This window comes from Microcebus murinus, chromosome 19, assembly GCF_040939455.1.
Source record: "Microcebus murinus isolate Inina chromosome 19, M.murinus_Inina_mat1.0, whole genome shotgun sequence".
Classification (NCBI taxonomy): Eukaryota; Metazoa; Chordata; class Mammalia; order Primates; family Cheirogaleidae; genus Microcebus; species Microcebus murinus.
This window is the reverse complement of record NC_134122.1, coordinates 44,840,907-44,860,743: the sequence shown is the minus strand read 5'-3', so window position 1 is coordinate 44,860,743 and position 19,837 is coordinate 44,840,907. Positions and strand designations below refer to the sequence as shown.

Here is a 19,837-nt window from a genome sequence, read left to right as displayed (position 1 = left end):
ATCCAAAGCCTGGCTTTATGACCAGTGTCTGGTGTGGGCAAGTCACTCATCTCTCTGTGGCTTGTTCCTTCCTCCAAAGAATGCAATATTAATCTAATTCTACTAGTTTGCTGTGAAGTGTGATGGATTATAAGAGACTGGAAAATATTTTGCAAATATAAATGCCATAGAAACACAAAGGAACAGCAATCAGTGATAGCAATTCAAAGAAACTTGAGGTGCTGTGGGGTTTAAACTGAAAGAGAATTTAGTCATTCCGGAATCTTGCTCAGGTAGGGCAAGATTGCTTAGAAAAACAAAGACAGCCTAGAGTCACGATTTAAGCCTACTTGAGCATAGGAGATATTCCGCCTCCCATAACTAAGGATAAACACGCTGTTGCTTAGCACAATTCATACAATGTTATTGCACAGATAGAAAGGGGATGCAAGAAGGTCTGTGATCTAGGAATCCAGAACGCTGCCAAGTCTTCATCTTTTCCAGATTTGTCACAAGCATTCACATTGCTGTTCAGAGAACAAAGAGCGTCGTTAGCATATCTTAATATCCTTTTAGTAGATGTTCAGAACATCAGTTTTTGCTGATGAGGGGCAAAAAGTATTTTGCCCATGCAATTTTTTTTTAAAAACTTATTACTAAGGGATAATTAAAATAATGGGAAATATTCGAATCAGGACTTGGTTCATAGTACACCAGGTTCAAAGAGTCTTAAAATTAACTCTTATAAAATGGCAGATCCCATTGTATCCCACTGCAAAAGGAAGACTCACAACTGGTTTCCCAGGCTTTTATGTGTCTGTACGCATACATATTATCAATCAAAAACCCAAAAATGAACTTGGTAGCCTCTAATCCTGATTTATTCACCTTTGCCATCACCCAGAGAAGCCAGCACCCAGCAAGTGCTCCTGCATTCACACACACAGAGCTAGTACCTACTCAAATTTTCAATACTTCCAAGCTTAAACTGTGATGATCTGTCATAAATAAATTAAACCTCAACAGTACCAAAATGCTGCTTTTAACTTCAGTTCTACAGATACTTGATAAAGACAAATGTAATTACCCAAAGACCCAATTAAGGGGGAAAAAAGAGAAGTAGTCTTTTTGTCCATTGACTCACCCCAACAAACTCTGGCTGCAAGCAGGATTCAGAATGTCTTTCTACCCAATGCCTTAGTATAACTACCAGTCTCAGGCCTACAAATAAGTCAAGAGTATTCCTAAATACTGTCACCACCACTACCTGAACATTCTAAGAAATTATGGTCAAAGTAACAGAGAAGTGGGGAGCTTTGTTTCGTGTTCTGGACGGTGCTTGGAACACAGTGACAATCAATAATTTTTGTTGAATAAGATCTTATTTTTCGGGCTGTCTGGGACAGATCAAAAAGGAGAACAATCAGATTTTTTTTTCTTCTAATTTTATCAAGGCTCTCAACAAGTTGTAAACCAGATATTTTTAATAGAAAAAATTTTTTAAAAATTGAGAAGCTAAAATTGTGTACCTATTCAAGTTCCAGGCTTTTAAAAATTATTATTATCATGTCAAACTTAACTACAAAACCTCTAAATGTTAAGAAAAACTCTGTAATCTTGCCAAAAAAAAAGAGAGAGAGAGAAAGAGAGAGAGAGAGAGAGAAAGAAATACCTTGCAAAAACAACAGGCAACCTCACAGCTGAGGGTATCTAAAAATAGAATCAGGCTAATGGATGACACTTTAAGTGGGTAGGTTAAAGATGGTTCTCCCAGCACTTGAAAAGATAGTCTTATCCAGGTCTGGTTTTAATCAGAAATTCTGAACCGTGAATTTCAGGCTTCAACAGCCAGGCAGAGACTGACTTCCATTTATTCCATGAGCTGTTCAGAATACAGAGAGAAAGGTGATAAGCTCTGAGGCCATGTAATGGGGAAAAAATGCTTTTCAGGGTTTTCAACAAAGCCAAACCTAGCCCCAACTAACTTCAGTTTGAGGAATAACAACGTCCTTTATATGTGGAATCTCTCCTGTAACTTCCAGAAAGAATGGAAGATATGGAATTTGGAAAGAGGAAACAGCTAATAAGGCTACTTGTTATAGGGAAAAATCTGTGCTCCAAGGGAAAACCTGTTCATTGTCTATAAGCAGCACTTCTAGGCTCTTCTACAATTCTGTATGTCATAGACAACGATAGCAATGCAAAGTAATTCTGTCTACAGACATGAAAATGAATTCTGTCCAGTACAGGGACAACCCACATCTTTATAGAAAAAAGTCTGCCTTCATTTGAGCATTCTTTTCATTATTCCTGATCTATAAATGTATCTATTCTTCAGATGCTCTTCTGGAATTGGTTATAAAGCCTCACCAGTTAATGAGTTAAATCACATCTTTAACACATATTCATCTTTATATTTGTATGGCAGTCATGATTTTACATTTGAGAATTTTAACACTTAGTTTGAGTTTTTCTTCTAAAAAGAGGTCAACATTCCAATATGCCAAAATATTCACTATTCTGATCTAAATGTTATTGATTTCTGTGATATTATGATATACACATTGGTTTTTGTCCATGGTTCCTGGCTCGTCACTCCCATAGCCCTTGTCACAGTCTTTTGTTGTAACGCTGGGGTGCTTCAGGCCTCAGAAGCAGACATCAGAAAACAGGTTCTCTCTGACCTTCTCCTGCCCTCCTTTCATCTGCTCCTTTTTCTCCCCAGATAGGACTCTAATTTTGCCCCTGCCCTTCTGCCTCGGAGCTGGCCATCAAGAAAAGACATTCTCTGACCTTCTGTGTCTGACTGTATGTCCTAAGACCCCGATTTCAGAAGAGGGCCTGCCCCATAACCTGGAGGAAAGAACGGTACACAGAGGCCAAGAAGAATCTGGATGGACAGGCCTTGCTGGGTTTCCCAACTCAGCCTGTCAGTATTAGCTCATGCCCTTTTTGTCCAGTTACATTTCCACATGGTTGTCTATGCTCCAATCATATCTATTCAATGAAATCTCCATAAAAGGCCCAAGAGGATGGAGTACAGAGAGCTTCCGGGAGAGCTGACCACGGGGAGGTTTCTGAAGGGTGGTATTCCTGGCGTGGGCATGGAAGCTCCGCGCCCTTTCCCCCACACCTCACCCTATATATCTCTTCATCTGTAAACCAGTAAACACAAGTAAGTGTTTCCCTGAGTTCTGTGAGCTACTCTAGCAAATTAACTGAACCAAAAGAGGGGGTTGTGGAAACCATAATTTGAAGCTGGTCAGTGAGAAGTTGCGGAGGACCAGACTTGCAACAGGTTGTCTGAAGGATGGTTAGTCTTATGGGACTGAGCCCCCAACCTATAAGGATCTGACAGCGTCAACTGAAATTGGAGGACATCCCAGTGTGGAACTGATTACTGTGGAACTGACTGCTTGCTTGGTCACAGAGGTCTTCTGTGTTGATTGTTGTGGTGTGAGAGAGGAGGAAAAAGTTTTCAGTTTTTTCCACAATTCTGCTGATGATAAATAGTAATTAATACACAGCAATGATGCATAGAACTAACTGAAGTCCATCATATGCTGATCCTATGTTATAGTATGCTTCCTTTGTCCCGTGAAACTAACAACTGTCTTAAGGCTTACCACATTCCTTTTTTATGTCAAATTCTCCATTTAAACCCCAATACATGTCCTTATGTTCCCTCTTAGACTGATCACCATAAATAATACTGGATTTGCGTTGAATTATTTAGCATTTTTCTCTGTCTCATAAAAGAGCTTACATTTATCAAGAAGCTAAAGTATTTCCATCTGTTAATTTCCTCCCTGCTGAAAAAAATTTCCTACAAACATTTTATTACCACTTACAGGAGTCCTTATTACTCATTCTCCTAAGGCTTATTTTTCCACGGCAACTACTTATCTTCACCTCTCTATAATCCGCAAGGTGGAGTTAAGCAACATAGCAAGGACATCATGCATTTCTGAGCTGTGGATTCCTGATGCTAGCCAAGCTAGCTCTATTTTAATTCCAAGGGTTGTTTTAAAATTCTTGAAACAAGATTTTACTTATTTAGAAAAGGATACAGCATTCTCTCTTCTGAAAAAGGGTTATTAACAAATGATCTCAAGGAAATCCCCCATGTTAGCCGTTAAATTCAAAAGAGTTAAGACTAGAACTATGAAGATTCTTTTCAAACTATTTTAGGGCTGGAAGCATATGTTAAGCTAACCAAATCAAATATCTTTGGAATCAATGTCTAAGTCATTTTTACTCTAAAAGGTTAAAAAAAAAAAATAAAGTAAAAGGTAGTAAGCGGAAAGAAAGACAGCAAAGCTATTGGTGCCTGGTCATCTGAGCGTAAAGATTTTCTGAGCCAGGATCCTGACTTAGCTACTAGCTGGATGTTCTGTGGGGTCACACCTGCCTCCCCCACACTGGCACAAACTACGTGGAGAATTCCTTGGAGGACTTTCTGGTAAGCAACCATATTAAGCCTTACATATGATTGATCCTGAGCTATGCTTCCCAAAATAACTTGTTCCCTTGGAGCCTGGGTAATTATGTGCAAGACGTGGCTCTGTGACAGGGCATACCCAACTGTTGCTCCGTTTTAGGCAAGAGCAGCATTTATTGTACTTTCCTCATTCTCTTCTTGAGGATGAATTCAAGCTCAAAGAAAAGCACACTGATGTTTCCCCCCTCAGCCCATCCAGCAACTGGGGAAGCAGCTTGTACTACGCAGACAGCAAAATAAATATTCTTTAATTTAAGTTCACCATACTGCTACTATTTTCGGGGACCCAAATAAATGGCTGCCTACACACAGGGATGAAAGCATTCATTTAGAATGAAACAGCTCTCTGTAATACACCACATTCTCTGCATCGGTGTCCCGGACCAGAGCACAGTTCTAAGTAAGGAACAGCCCACAGTCAGGTACATCTATAGCTTTCCCCTACATACGGGGGAAACTCTGGTTAACATATGGAAGAAAGGCAGGGAGCCTGGGCATTTCCAAAGTTCCTGCCAACTCCACACCGGTGGGAACCAGAATGGGATTTCCTCCATCAAGAGTTCCTGACTCAAAAGTTTTCATGAAAATAAATAATAAAGCCTTTGCATCCTTGGCCATTTCAGACGATTAAATATACTGGTATGAAATACATAAATATATGCTTCTAGACTATAGCATAAAGCCATCTACAAGGTACCTGGAAGAATGTGAATACTTGTTTTCTCTGGGTTATGACTTTTTAAAATGTCTTCCCTATATAGTCTATGATGAACATGTATTTCTTATGCAATCATTTAAAAATATATCTAGAAAAAGTAATTTGGGAAAGTATTTACAATTTGTTAGTATAGATTCATAAACTATTTTCTTTGCCCTTCCCTGGTTGTCTGTAATTACGCTAGGTAGCTTTAACTTCATTAATCCTCCATATTTCTAACTGGGAGAGAAAATTACTTAAATTGGATATATTTTGGATATGAATTGGATATATAATCCAGCAACCTTAGATTTCTGAAGTTAATTGCTTAATGAAGTGCTACTTCAAGATTTGTTAAAGTTTTGCATTAAAATCCCTGTTTTGACATCACATTTTAAAATCCTAATGGCAAAGGTATGCCCTGTCCAAGTCCTAGGACTGCAGAATAAAATCCTTTGGAGTCCTTAATATCTAGTTACCCAGATACCAGTACCAGTTACAGCAATAGAACCCACTGTCACATACCAGGTATTTCTAACACCTTTTTTCCTGCTTTCCTACCAAGTCCTTAAAGGACTCTAATGGTGACAGCCCCACCTGTGTCTCATTATAGAAATAAGGGAAAATGTTATATTAAACATGACTTTATCACACAATAAATATATCTGCATTTCACTCCCAGATTTTCAGGTGCCTGATCACAGAAATAAATTCTTATAATTTTGAGAAAAGACAAACTATCAGAAGAACAAATCCAGACACCTGACTTTGGTAACTGGTTGAGATAATTAAATAATGTTAACTCTTGGTTTTTCAGATGTGCAAAATAAGTGTCATTAACACCTAGTCCATACTAATACCAAATTGTCTGAAGTATAAGTATATACAATATTTATAAAACTATATACATAGCTTATAAAATACCAAAAGTATAACAGTGACGCACATTTATTTCAGAGGGCAACCTGGCTCCTAAGAGGCCTCCACTGGCACCAGTGATCCCATATCCCTCCAGTCACTGGGCTTACTCCCACAGCTGTCTGCAAAGTTTGGTCTTCTAGAAGATTCATGAACTAGATGATTCAGAATTACTAGACTCTTGGTATATAACATTTATGAAAGTATTAGAAATCTCACTTCACCAATATTTGCCTTTTTAAAGTTCAGAAACAGGCCAGCAATTTGAAAAAAGGCATCACGACCCTATGTATAAATTACTTGGGTGCCAACGTCATTCTAACCTTTCCATGAGGTTGTCTTGCGTATCTCCTCAGAACAGGGTGACCACAGTTTGTAGTCTAAACTGGGCCACTTCTGGGAGTCAAAGTAGGTGCTATTGATAATTCCTCTGGGACAAAACAGCAATGAACTGTGATCATCCCAGGCAAACCTGAATGTAGGGTCACCCTACCTCTGAAATCATTCCAACCTCCTTTGCCATTTCATTTGATAGAATTCCTGAGATATGAAGTGACTTGCCCAAGGTCATGGGGCTATTGTGCTGCTCCTCCCACTATCTCTCATCTTTTAGGGTTAAAATCAATATTGTAAAGAAGGAGGTGGCCCAGAACTGCCATATGCAGGCAGCACCCTCCCGTGCCAACACTCTTCTGGGGCTACCCTGGAAACTCCTATGTCTAGGAGGGTGACGGCCTGCTCTGTGCCTAAATAAAATCCCCGGAAGCAGTCTTGGCAAGACAGCCCCTAAAAATAACCTTTCCTGAAGAACCCTTTCAATGTCTGTTCTGCTCCTTCCTCTGGCTGTACTCTGGGGGTGGTGGAGGAAATAAAGATGCAGAAGTATCAAATTCAGCATCCTCAGACAGTGTTCCTACCTCCCGACTCAAACTCAAGCTCACCACTCAGAGCAATGGTCAGAGAAGTGCAGACAGGACTAGCTCAACGAACTGAAAGAGGGTTGGTTTATAGGCTCAGTTTGCAGGACAGAGATGCGCCTCATATTTGACATACATCCCACAGTACCGACTTTACACATGGGCACACACTGTGGTTAACCACAGGTATTTGCAGGATATTAAAAGCCTCACCATCCTCTTCTCCTATTGAGTCTGAAATTCACCAGAATTAGACAAAAGGGTTATTGTCTCAGAGAAGTCACCTTTAAAATATGGGTGATCCATGGAAAGGCATGTCTCAGGAATCTTTAGTTTTTAGCAATAGGCAATTATGATGTTAAGGGCATGAGAAATCATTAAGAGAATTTGTAGTCTGGGGGGCATTGGGAGAAATCATTATCTTACAAGTGGAGCAGGCAGCAGGCCTCAGGGCCTGGGGGTGGAGGGGATCAGGAAGTGTGGGGCTTTAGGGAGGAGAAAGGATTCCCCCCAAACAGGGGAAAGCAACAAGTCAGTACTCATAGGCCTACTTTGCAATTGTGCTTTCCCCCAGTTTCCTATCATAATAAAGCACCTGTTAACCATTAAAACTTTTCCTTTTAGAAGTTGACATCCCCTATTCATGAAATGTGGCTCTTCCATGGTCAGTTAGGTTCTGAGAAACTCATTATATTATCTCTGCTTTTATATATGTTTGAAATTTCCCATAATAAGAAGTTAAATTTTTAAAAAGCAGGATTTTTAAAAATGTAAAATGAGTTCTGCCATTTCAAAATGAGTTAGGCCCAATCCCTATGGAGCTCTGACCTTAGAGCATGTTCCTATAGACAAAGACACAGCCCCGGTAGGAGGATAACTCTAATCTACACTCTTGCCTCTGAAAGTCTCATTTTCTAGTTCCAAAAGCGTGTTGACTCAGATGCTCAGGCATCCTGAACTCTGGCTTCTTTTGGAACCGAGTCAGACATACCGGCATTAATTCCAAAGATGTGCCCTTCGTGGCATGTCCTCTAAAACTCCGAGAGGCTTACTTGGCTTTTCCTGTGGTCTCTTTCTTACTGCTTTGGCATTTCTGTTGACAAAGCAACTGCTAGGGCTTGACTTGAGAAAACCTTTGATGACAGTATGTACCACAAGATACCATTCAGTTTTCTCATTCTCATCAGATGTATCAGTTTAGAAACTAAAAATTCACAGACACACACACATCCTTCCCACAAAGGCAGGGGGTTTCTGTTAAGTGAACAATTAGGAATGCTGAATCCTCGCTTCTGATCTAAGTAAGCTGTTGGTCACTGATCCGAGCAGAAAGCAACAAAAACAGAAAAAGTTTAGTAGTTAGAAACATGCCCTTAGAGTTAAGCAGCCCAGATCTGAATTCCAACTCTACTATTTACAGACCAAAAATATGTAATAAAATAATTAGCAACTCCATATTTTATAAAATTTCTTAATTGTGAGATAGAACCATGTCTTCATAAGCTAGATAAAATTCTGTGTACATTCTTCCAGCTACCACTTTCCCATCTTCCACCACTGTTGCACAAGTTACTCAACTTCCCTAGTTAAAAAACGAAGATAATAACATTCATCTTTCAAGATGGTTGTGAAGATGAAATAAAATAATACATAAGGTTAAAAAGTGCATGGAAATTCTCAATAATAGCAGCTTCTCTGCATTATACAGTGAATAGTTTGGGATGCTAGAAATAATATACCAAAATATCCCTTTTTTTAATTCACTGGCAAAAATCCATACATTAAAATACCACTTTTACTGCCTGATTGGAATTTTTTTTTTTGGTTTTGATGTTATGTTAAAAAAAAGTAAAACATGCTTCTGCTCTAAAACCTAACACAAAAAGCCAAAGTATGCCATAAAATATTCAGCCACCTCATATTTCATAAAATAACAATAACAGAATAGAAATATTATAGTCTATAAAATGTAAAACTCGTAGTTTGCATTTTTCTAACTAACATCCCTCTCCCTACATCCTAGCCCAACCTGATCCTCACTTAAGGCTCCTGCCTCTCCTCAAAAATGTGTATGTTTCAAAACAGAAAATTATTCTTCTCTATAAGTAATCTCTAGGCTGGTTACAATTCTGCACATGTCTTTTACCATTTTGTGACTGCTATTCCCCAATACCCCAAAATATCTATAATATTTTTCAAAAACCTTGAAACAAAACACCTAAATGAGGACAATAATTCATTTCATTTCCTTAATTTTATAAATGATAAGGTAGAAAAAGAAAAATCTATCTTGGAGTTAAATTCTACATTTGGTATGTTATGATGAAACAAACTGTATTTTTTTTTTTTAGGAATCCTCACAAATTTTCAATAAAGTCTTCCTTAATAAGGCCTATCACTGACCATTACAAGTGCAGAAGGATTTCTTACCACAGACTTGAGCACACCACCATAAATGACTTTTCACAGTTTTTCGCTTCCTTTGAAAATAAATATAACTCATCTCATGAGCTAAAAGATATTCCATTCAACAGTGCCAAAGCCCTGGGATTTCTGTTCTAGCAACTAAACCAGCTCAAAATGCCAGATTCAGGCTGACTGGCAAAGTTCCAACAGAGTACCAAGGTAAGACTTCTCCAGAAAGAAAAATCAAAGGCAACTTGACAGTTCAAGTGGTTCCAAGTTGTCTAATACATGCACATCTTCATCCAGAAAAGCAAGGCTTCCATGTTCAGCTAACGTCACCACTTCCCCTAGGAGTCCTCTATTCTTAGCTCACTTTAGTGCCTTCTGGGTTGTTCCTTTTCCACTTTACTCATCTAGAGTTTCAAACATTGCCTGCCTGTATGCAGATAACTTTTACAACTGAATCTCTAGCCTGGACCTTTTTCCTTTATATTTCCATTGGGTATCAAGTGCTCAATCCAAATCCCACATTTAACTTCTACAAAACCCAAGAGCCCCCTTACTTTTTCAGACAAATACCAAAGACATTAGAGATAAGGCTAGAAATGATTAAAAGTCAACTTTACAGTCTAGCTATTTTGTAGTATTGGTCAAAGGCCTCAAATACAGTGGGACAATAGTGGTAAAGTGGCTTTATTGAGTTGAAACATAAGAAATTGCAATTTTGGGAGGTCAAAATGGTCAGCACCAAGAATTTCACATGGTTTTTACCTTATATACAAAATATCTCAAGATTTTCATAATGGGCAATGAGATAACCTACCTTCTAAAAATAATTAGTTATCTTTACATCTTGTCTGACTAAACAAACTAACGATGATTCCATATGACTTTAGAAGATTTGATTGCCTTTGCAATTTCAATTATAACTACCTATGCAAAACTCAATCATAGCTTCATATTAAATACAGCTCACATTACTCCAAAATAATCTCATATTCACCTATTTATCCATTTGGGTCTCATGATCACTCAAAGAATGAGTCTTTTCTAAGACAGCATGCGTTTTATGAAAAGGTAGTAATGGGTACTAATAAGAATCTACTTGCAATGTGTAGTAATTTCTAAAGACTATGACTAACACATTCACCCCCTTGCAAAAACATGACAAATCCAAGTTATGCTTATTGGTCTAGGACTTGGCAGGTATTGAGACTGTGTACGCTGCTTCTTCCCCGATCACACTCACTCTTTACAATCACTTGCATCTATTCTCCATTTTCCAATTCTACTACTGGATGTTGTAGCTTCGAAAAAAATTTTTCCCCATGTTTTATACACAAAACCATAAATTTAAATTTATATTTATCTGAATCATAAATGAATTTGGGATTTATTAAGTGGGTGAAGGTTCTCAATCTGGAAAAAACAGTCATTTCAAATCACATTTAGTTTACTAGACATTTTTTTCATAAATATGGGGACACATTTTATTATAATAAATCTGTATATATGGGTTTTTTTTAATTCCGCAAGCTCTAAATTCCAAAGTATTATTATTTTTTTAATGAGAAGCTTATCTTTAAAAGCTCAGTCTTAAAACAAGAAGCAAGTCAGAGAACTATCATTTTGGAGACTTGAGAAAATACTCTGAGAAAACATTTTTTTTAAAGCCTTAAACGAGTATGAGTTGGCGTTAACACATTTAGCTCAAGGCATTATAAAGCTGGTCACAAAGTTTTTACTTGTTAAAATGAAATTTTTTAAATTAAAAAATTAAACTAAATTTTTTTAGGAATATGATTCATAATTTTTTCATTCAACAAAAGTCAGCGTGGACTCTGTGCAGACCCAGTGGGGCCACAGGGAACTACAGAGAAGAGCTCGTGTCATGCTCACAGCACCTGTAGGGGAGACAAGAACATGGTGACCCATGTTCTGGAAGGCAGGCCTCTCAGACTAGGAGCTGCACAGGGAAGAACTTCTAAGACGGGAGGAGGAGGTAGGGTCTGTATATGAAGCAAAAGCAGCAAGTCAGACACTGTGAGGGACCACCAACAGGTTCAGATCTTAGGGAACCTGCAGGGGGTGGGGGATGGAAGAGATGACAGGGCTAGCTCAGGCCTGGCCTCACAAACCACTGTAAGACATTTTAACTCAAAATGACCACATTTGGCCAAGCGAGGTGGCTCACGCCTGTAATCCCAGCATTCTGAGAGGCCGAGGCGGGCGGATAGCTCAAGGTCTGGAGTTGGAAACCAGCCTGAGCAAGAGCGAGACACCGTCTCTACTAAAAATAGAAAGAAATTAATTGGCCAACTAAAAACATATAGAAAAAATTAGCCAGGCATGATGGTGCATGCCTGTAGTCCCAGCTACTTGGGAAGCTGAGGCAGAAGGATCTCCTGAGCCCAGGAGTTTAAGGTTGCTGTGAGCTAGGCTGACACCACAGCACTCTAGCCTGGGCAACAAAGTGAGACTCTGTCTCAAAAAAAAAAAAAAAAAAAACCAACATGACCACATTTAATTTAATTATCATCATTATTAACACTGAAAAAAATATGGTGGCTCCTAAAAAAGGCAGGTTAGCAACTGGTACAATTGTAAGAGAAAAAGAAGGAAGTTTTTGTAAATTTTTTTTATTTAATCCAAATGATTTTCAAGTTTCTACAAATAGGGTAAATGTAAATATAAAGCATTAAACCCTTATTGGTGAATAATGTATGTATTCCCATTCTAAGAACTATAATAAATGAGTGAAGTTGAAATAAAGTCATTAAAGTTTATTATATAGTCAGTGGTTTCATAACAGCTTTCTTGTATTTATCAATTAAATCAAATAAAAATGATTAAGAATGTGTTTTCAGTTAAAAAAAAAAAAAGGTTTAAATTCTCTCCTGAAGACAACAAAGAACCACAGAGACAGTTTAGGCAGGAAAATATCACGACCAGACTTGTGTCTTACAAAGATCCTTGCCAGCTTCACAGAGAAAAGCCTGAAGACAAGTATGGTCTGTGGAAGGTGACAAAACAGGAGGCGGCCACCCTCTTCTACACAGGGAGTGCAAAATGCCTGAAGGCACAGGAGGAGGAGGAGGAAGGGGCAGGGGCCCATCGGACCCCATGGGAGCCGGTGACCGACTGGCCTGGTGTGGAGAGAGGGTAACTCCCAGGTTTCTGGCTTGGGCGCCTGGGAGCAAGTTGTCTCCCTTCACCATGACAAGGAGCCACGGCGGGTGGGGGAGGCGCCTGGTAGATACTCTCTACTTCTTTCTGCCAGCCTGGTTGAATTGGGTGCCTCTCCTCTGTGCTTCTCACGGACCTTTTCTGTCTCTTGAAGTGCTGTAAGCTCCTTAAGGGCCAGGGTGGTGTCAACTCAACTGGCCCCCAACCCCTCCCCTAGAAGGGCTATAATAAATGTTTGCCAAATGAATGAAAGAATGAACCATCATGCTTGTGCTCCATTTATATTTTGCTCCTCAATGGGGCTTCAGGTAAGAACACCTTCTAGTTTCTCATCTAGAAAACTGTGGAGAGGGAGTGTGCGTGTGTATGCGCGTGTACGCGTGCGTGCTTGTGTTCAGACGTGTCTATACAAAAAATTCTCCTCAGACTTCTTTAGAAAGACCAAATTCTTGCACTTAAGATTTTCCTCCCTTTGAAATTTGTCTCGCATAGTAGTTAGCAAGCTTTCCTCCCCATCTTTGCTTTCCGTGCTCTCAGGAAGAATTAGTCCCGTTCCCAGGGAAACGGTGGTAGAATTCTGACTGTCCTCCAACGTATTCCGTGTGAACTCCTCTGCTCGTCATGGGAGCGCCCCCGCCCACTCCAGAGCTGCGCCTTTTCTGTAGGTGTCTCCCAGCTGCAGCAACCGACTGCAGTGCTTTCTGACAGTTTTCTGAGGCTTTGCGTTAATTAAGTTTCCCAGCTAAGAGTTATATTCCTTCTCCCACGCTCATGGAAAATCTTATTTGGGGCTCAAGTTTTTTACTTGGTGAATCTGGCTGAAGGCATAGGGCGACCCCAGTACATATCACAGTGCCCCGGACAGCAGGCAAAGACAAAGAGTGATTTTGCTGCCTTGTAACTCCTGCACCTGGGAGTCCCCACAGCAAACCACGTGCATATTTATAACTGTCCCTCTGGGTGTGGAGGCTTCTTAGGGCTCACACAAGATTCTGCCTCTCCCTCTTCCTTTACACTCCTGCCCATCAAGAACTTTCTCTGGCCACCTAAGGTTATCTGAAACTCCAGCCCCCCACTATGCAATGGCACCTTCGCCACCAGACTCATCACCTCAGCAGGGTGGCTCCTTTCCCTGCACTGAATAATGACACATCCTGTAAATATTTAGCTTCCCATCTAGAAACAATCTCCCAGCAGATAAACAGACTGTCCTCATTAGTTTGTTTGTTACTCGTCAATATCACTTGTCTTGAATTTGAAGTCCAGGAGCTCTAATGGGGAGAATGGTATCTACTTAATTGGATTTATACAACAGCCTACCGTGGAACAACATGTGGTTATTTAATACTTTTTATAATCCCTCCTGATCACTCTCAAATTGATGCCTTCCTCGCCCTTGTTCTAATCCTCACCACTTTATCTGTATAGTTCCATAATGGGCTTCTGCCTGAGTCCCTCAGCCTCAGGCCCCCGCCTACTCGGATTTATCCTGAAAACAATACTAGTACGTTAAGCATGGCTTTTCCTAGCTCAGAAAACCTCAGAAGCTCTGTGCACTTTGGAGAACAGAGTCCACTCTTACCCTGGTATCCCAGACCCTGTTATAACCTGGCCCTGTTTTATCAATCCCACTTTGCCTATAATTTGAATAGGTATCTTTGGCTTCTGTTAAACCTATCTCCTCTTTACCCATCCTCGAGCTACTGACACATCCAAGAATACAGAGCTAGGCTTCGGGAGACCTGAATCCAGGTCTGGCTACTTTGATTACTTTCTCTTTCTATACTTTCCTCTGAACTTGTTCCCCCACCTTTGGATCAGAGGGTGAGTGACGGTTCCTGTGAAATACTGGATGTAAGGATGCTTCCACGGCGCCAAAAGGGTAGGTAAACACTTACTGTATTACACCTACCACTCCTTCCTCCCTCCCCCGCAAAAACCACGCACAACGGGTTTTCACACTATTTCTCTAGCCAGTAATGTTCTGCTTCCCTCTTCTCTCCATTCAGCCCATATTCAGTTATTACTCAAATTAAGTCTCAAGTTCTACTCCCTTATAAGCACTTTCCTCATTATTTTTCACCCACAATGATTTTCCTTATTTGGCCTTCTACAATTTTTATTCTTTTTTTTTTTTTTTTTTTTTTTGAGACAGGGTCTCACTCTGTCACCCAGACTATAGTGCAGTGATGTCATCGCAGCTCACTGCAACCTCCAACTCCTAGGCTCAAGCAATATTCCTGTCTCAGCCTCCAGAGGAGCTGGGACTATAGGCACATGCCACTACACCTGCTAATTTCTTAATTTTTTATAGATGATTTTCGCTATGTTATAGAGATGTATTTTTGCTATGTTACTCAGGCTGGTCTTAAACTCCTAGCCTCAAGTGATCCTCGTGCCTCGGCCTCCCAAAGTGCTAGGATTACAGGCATGAGCCACCGCGCACAGCCCAAATTTTACTCTTTATATAAGCATCTGGCACTTATTATTCAACAATTTCTTAAGTTCTAAATGTTCTAGGGTGTAAATCCTGTCTTTAAAATTACACTAGGGAAGGGGGAATGGGAAGCTAGTGTTTAATGGGTAGAGAGTTTCAGTGAGGGATGATGGAAAAGTTCTGGAGATGAATAGTGGTGATGGTTGTGTAATAATATGAAAATAAGTAATACCACTGAATTGTACCCTTAAAATGGTTAAAATGATAAATTTTATGTTATTGTGTATTTTATTGCAATGAAAAAAGGTACATCAAAGTCACTAAGGACCAAATCTCATGCTTCATCAACCCTCACAAGTCCAGCATAGTGCTGATTACTATTAGACCACCCAATAAAATCATCAAATACTTGCTATACACAGATAATAATAACATCTGAACATTTACAGATCATTTTACACTGTATAAAGCCTCTTCACCATAAATCAGCTTAACCATTTGATCCAAACAAAAACTTATGAGATAAGGAAGACGGCCATTAATCTCCATTTTCTAGAAGAAGAAATTGAGACTTGAAAGGTCTAGTGAGTCCACCGCAATCAAACAGAGAATACCAGGCAGAGCTGAGATTCACCTGGGTCTCATGAACCTGAGAAATCTCATGAGCTTATTCTTAACTGTTCATCTTAATGGAACAAATAATTAGTGCTTTTGCTCTCTGGAAATATTCACTCAAGAGTATGCTTCGTTGGGCAGGAAAAGCCTTCACCTGTGTCCTTAATCAGCAGCTGTTCCCCACAGAACACCAGCAGGACAACTCGAAGGCTCCCAGGCTCTCTCCTGAACCCAGACCCCTGTGGGCAGCTGCCCCACACACACGTACCCCTCCATGCTGGCTGCCCTGACGTGGCCACCCAGCAGCCTAAATGTCAGATGGAAAGGAGGTGCTCCAAGGTGAACCAGGCCATCTAAGCTATGAAGCGTGCAGGAGAATTTGGATTTCTTTAGGGACTATTAAAACCAATCGGAACTCTCAGAAGAGTTTATCAGTCATCTAGCCATATACAGATTATGGATGTAAGGACCCTTTAGGTATTGAACGGTGTATTTCACTTCCTTAAAAAGGCCTGTTCTAGCCTCCCGGCATGGTTGAGGACAGCACCCTGGGCTTGTGGAGATAGCACACATTTTCAGCATTGCTGTTCTGACAAGTCACCTCCCAATTAGGCTTCCGTTGAGGTAAAGGCTCAGTGTGTTCCTTGGTTCCAGGAGAAACCTGCTTCTAGCACCGATGCTCTGGAAGTTTCAACAGTCCGCTGAAGCAAACCCAAGTTACTTGGAAATTGATATCCCTAAACTGTGTCCTATAAGGTAAAACAGTCTGTAGCTCCAGAGTGAGCCTCATTATTTCAGCCTTTTAAAATACAGTATCTGTAACACTGCAGGAGTTTTTCTTCAACCCATGGGCTGTATGAAGTAAAACACAATCTTCTTTATAGAAAATTGAAGTACTTCTAGCACTTTGAAATGCCTATTTATACTCAGGCTAAATCGACTACCTTCTGGATCACCTCCTCTTAGAGAAAGCACTACACTTTTACAAAGTCCTTCTGCAGCATGGCCATGCCACACCAGAGAGCAAGGATTACCATAGTCCATGAGACTCTCTGAACCGTAGATATAATTAGGCACCCCATCCATTATAACGCTACAGACGTCATCATGTGCTACCAGCATCTGTTGACAGATCTCATACCCGGCATATCACTGAAATGGCAAGTGTGGAGAAGGTAGCCCACAATAGAAACAATGGCATTTTATCCTTGTCCTGGTCCAACAGTTTGTCTCATAGGACATAAATAGAGGCCACTGCTCCGGCTGCCCTGAGCTCACAGTTCAATATTATTTTACTGACTTGAGCAGGTTCTATACCAAAAGTAGAAATAGAGAATCTTCCAGATCTTTTCAGGTCTGTGTCCTAATGTACTTTTGGGCTTTGTTCCCTTTGCATTGACAACATTCAAACTATCTTAAGGGAAAAAAATCCCCAATTCTCACTTTAAACTTGTTAGCATTATTTTGAACTAGGATCAAGAAATATGCCTTTTTAAAATAATATACTTTACTTCAAGTGCTATACAATTATAATAATGTAGTCAGCACAGGAATCCCAAACCTAAAATTACAATGTCATTTATCCAAAAATATTGCAAATACATTAAAAGATTAAATATGGCAGAAGACATGTCAATGTGGCCTCTGGAAATTGAATTAGTTCCATCCTGCTATTGTACTGTACTTTTTAAAAATTAACAGAAACCAGGTCGGGCGCAGTGGCTCACGCCTGTAATCCTAGCACTCTGGGAGGCCGAGGTGGGCGGATTGCTCAAGGTCAGGAGTTCGAAACCAGCCTGAGCAAGAGCGAGACCCCGTCTCTACTATAAATACAAAGAAATTAATTGGCCAACTAATATATATACAAAAAAATTAGCCGGGCATGGTGGCGCATGCCTGTAGTCCCAGCTACTCGGGAGGCTGAGGCAGGAGGATTGCTTGAGCCCAGGAGTTTGAGGTTGCTGTGAGCTAGGCTGACACCACAGCACTCACTCTAGCCTGGGCAACAGAGTGAGACTCTGTCTCAAAAAAAAAAAAATTAACAGAAACCACTGTGATTAGACTATTACTCTCAAAAATGATGGGCAGACTACCTGTCCAACTCCTTAGCTATTTTACTATTCCTCATAAGAAAAAAAAAAAGCAATCTTTAAACAAATACCTGGGAGTTTTTTGGTTTTTGTTTTTTTTTAATCCATAAAAAATGTAGTAATCAAAATTTGGGGAAATTTTTTTTTAAAAATCTGTCACTGCTAAAAATTAAAGTCACTTTTTAACTTCTTGCTGAATGATGATGCATCAACTAAAACCTGGTCCAGATGATACATTAGTAATCCTCAAGCCATGTGCTTCCTTTGCAGTAAGTCCTTTCAGACACTGCAGAAGGTTTGAAATTGTGTTTTCCTTTATAGATTCAACTTCTATTTATCGCCTCCATTCTCTTGTTTCCAAGAAAGGTAGGTATGGTAGAAGCCTCAGGAAACTAACGCGGAGATTGAAATGTAGCTAAATTAGAGCTTTAAAATAATAATAGTAAATGGTACTTTAAGAATGAGCGTAGACAAGAGACATCCTGATATAAAAATAGTGCTTGGTTATTTGATAATTATCCAACCATGAGACCTCTCTTTCCAGCTAACATTTTGTTGGGAGAGAAGTATGGGATAGGTGTCTTCCACCAGCATACCCTTATTCACCATATTCTAGCATACAGTCACCTGCAGTGGCAACTACCCCACAGTTCTCATGCACACTTATGGCCAAAACGGGTTATCCACTTAAAACCAGGCCCTTAGAAGGGAAATCCACCTTGTCCCACACCCATAAAAATAAAGGATAAAAAAAGCACAGAGTGCTTGGCTTTTGCTATGACCCTGTTATCATAAGGTTGGGTTAGCAGGTCTCTGTTGTCAAGCCTGGCCCAACCAGGCTCTGTGCCCAGTCAAACAAGAGGAGAGATCTGGCTTCGGGGTGAGCATCCCCTGTTTATTCTAGCCAAGAGGATCAAGAAGAAACCTTGAAATAGTGGAATGTTCCATTGGGCCCCCAGAGAGTGCCAACCAAAACGGGGAGGGAGCTTTTAGAAACTGGCTGACTCTTCCGTCCCTGTCCCGTGTGCTTACCTCAATGAACTATAAATAGAACGTGAAAGAATTATTACTTTATCAGTAAATGTCTAGTGTTCGTTCATACGACATCCCTCTCTAAGGGACCCAAAACATTCAATAAATGACTTTCGGGGACTCCAGGAGGCAGCCCTGTGAAAACTGGAAGGAAGCTGGTGCTCATCAGACCTGTTTCGTTTGGGAAGAGAGAGGCGAGGGGAAAGTGGACACAACGGGGCGGGAAGGTAGACCTCTGCGGCCAAGGTCACAGGCTCAAGGGGTCAGGAGCAGACCGGAGGCTCTTTCAGATTCTGGCCTCCCGAAGGACGGTAAGAGAAACAAAAACCCACTTACACGGTACTGCTCTCCCCTGAACATTTTTCGGTGTGTAACTCTCACGCTACCAACACACACGCGCGCGCACGCACACGACGCCCGGAGTCCTGCCCGTCCCCGGACGTGCTCCTCCTAAGGGGGCCCGGGGTCGCCGGCTCGCGGGACCGCACACCACCTCCACCGAGTCACACGCGCGCGGGCCGGCCCGCGACGGCGGCACGGGCCCCGGCTGACCTTCCTCTGCTGCTTCTCCCAGGCCGGGTCCAGGAGCAGGTCGCGGTCCCACTCCTCCTCCTGGATCATGTACTCATCCTCGTCGTACACGTAGTTGTACTGCACGCCGGGCTCGATCTGGTTCATGGCGCTCGCTGGCGGGGCTGCGGCGGGGCGCGCGGGCTCGGGCGACGGGCGGACTGGCGGGCAGGCCGACGGAGGCGCGGGGCTGGCGGCGGGCGGGCGGGCGCGGGAGGCCTTCGCGCGGCTGCTCTCGGGGCGGCACGCCTGGGCGCTGGGTCCGGGGCGAAGCACCAGCTCGGGCTGCGAGCGGCTGCCGCGCGCCGCTTAATAGCCGCGCCGCGCGTCACGTGGCCGCCGGGCCGCGCCCCCGCCCGCCGGGCCCCGCCCGCGCCGCCCGAGCGCTCGCGGGCCGCCTGGGGCTCCGCCGGCTGCCGGCCGCCCTGGCCCGACACCGAGACCGCCGGGGCGCGCGTGCGGAGGCCTCAGGGAACGTGCGGAGGGCGG

The 19,837-nt window shown here is 41.5% G+C and overlaps 1 protein-coding gene across 2 annotated transcripts in view; it reads right to left on the bottom strand.

Moving 5' to 3' along the window:
* Positions 1 to 19,601, bottom strand: part of ACTN2 (actinin alpha 2) — a 73,045-nt gene extending 53,444 nt beyond the window's left edge. Inside the window, exon 1 of one of the 2 annotated variants that reach the window (XM_012738296.3) lies at positions 19,331 to 19,601. In XM_012738296.3, the coding sequence (XP_012593750.1) occupies positions 19,331 to 19,456 (126 nt within the window). In that variant the 5' untranslated portion in view covers positions 19,457 to 19,601. The remainder of the gene's footprint in view (positions 1 to 19,330) is intronic. The other variant, XM_012738297.3, reaches the window with a different exon arrangement.
* Positions 19,602 to 19,837: the final 236 nt, after the last annotated feature.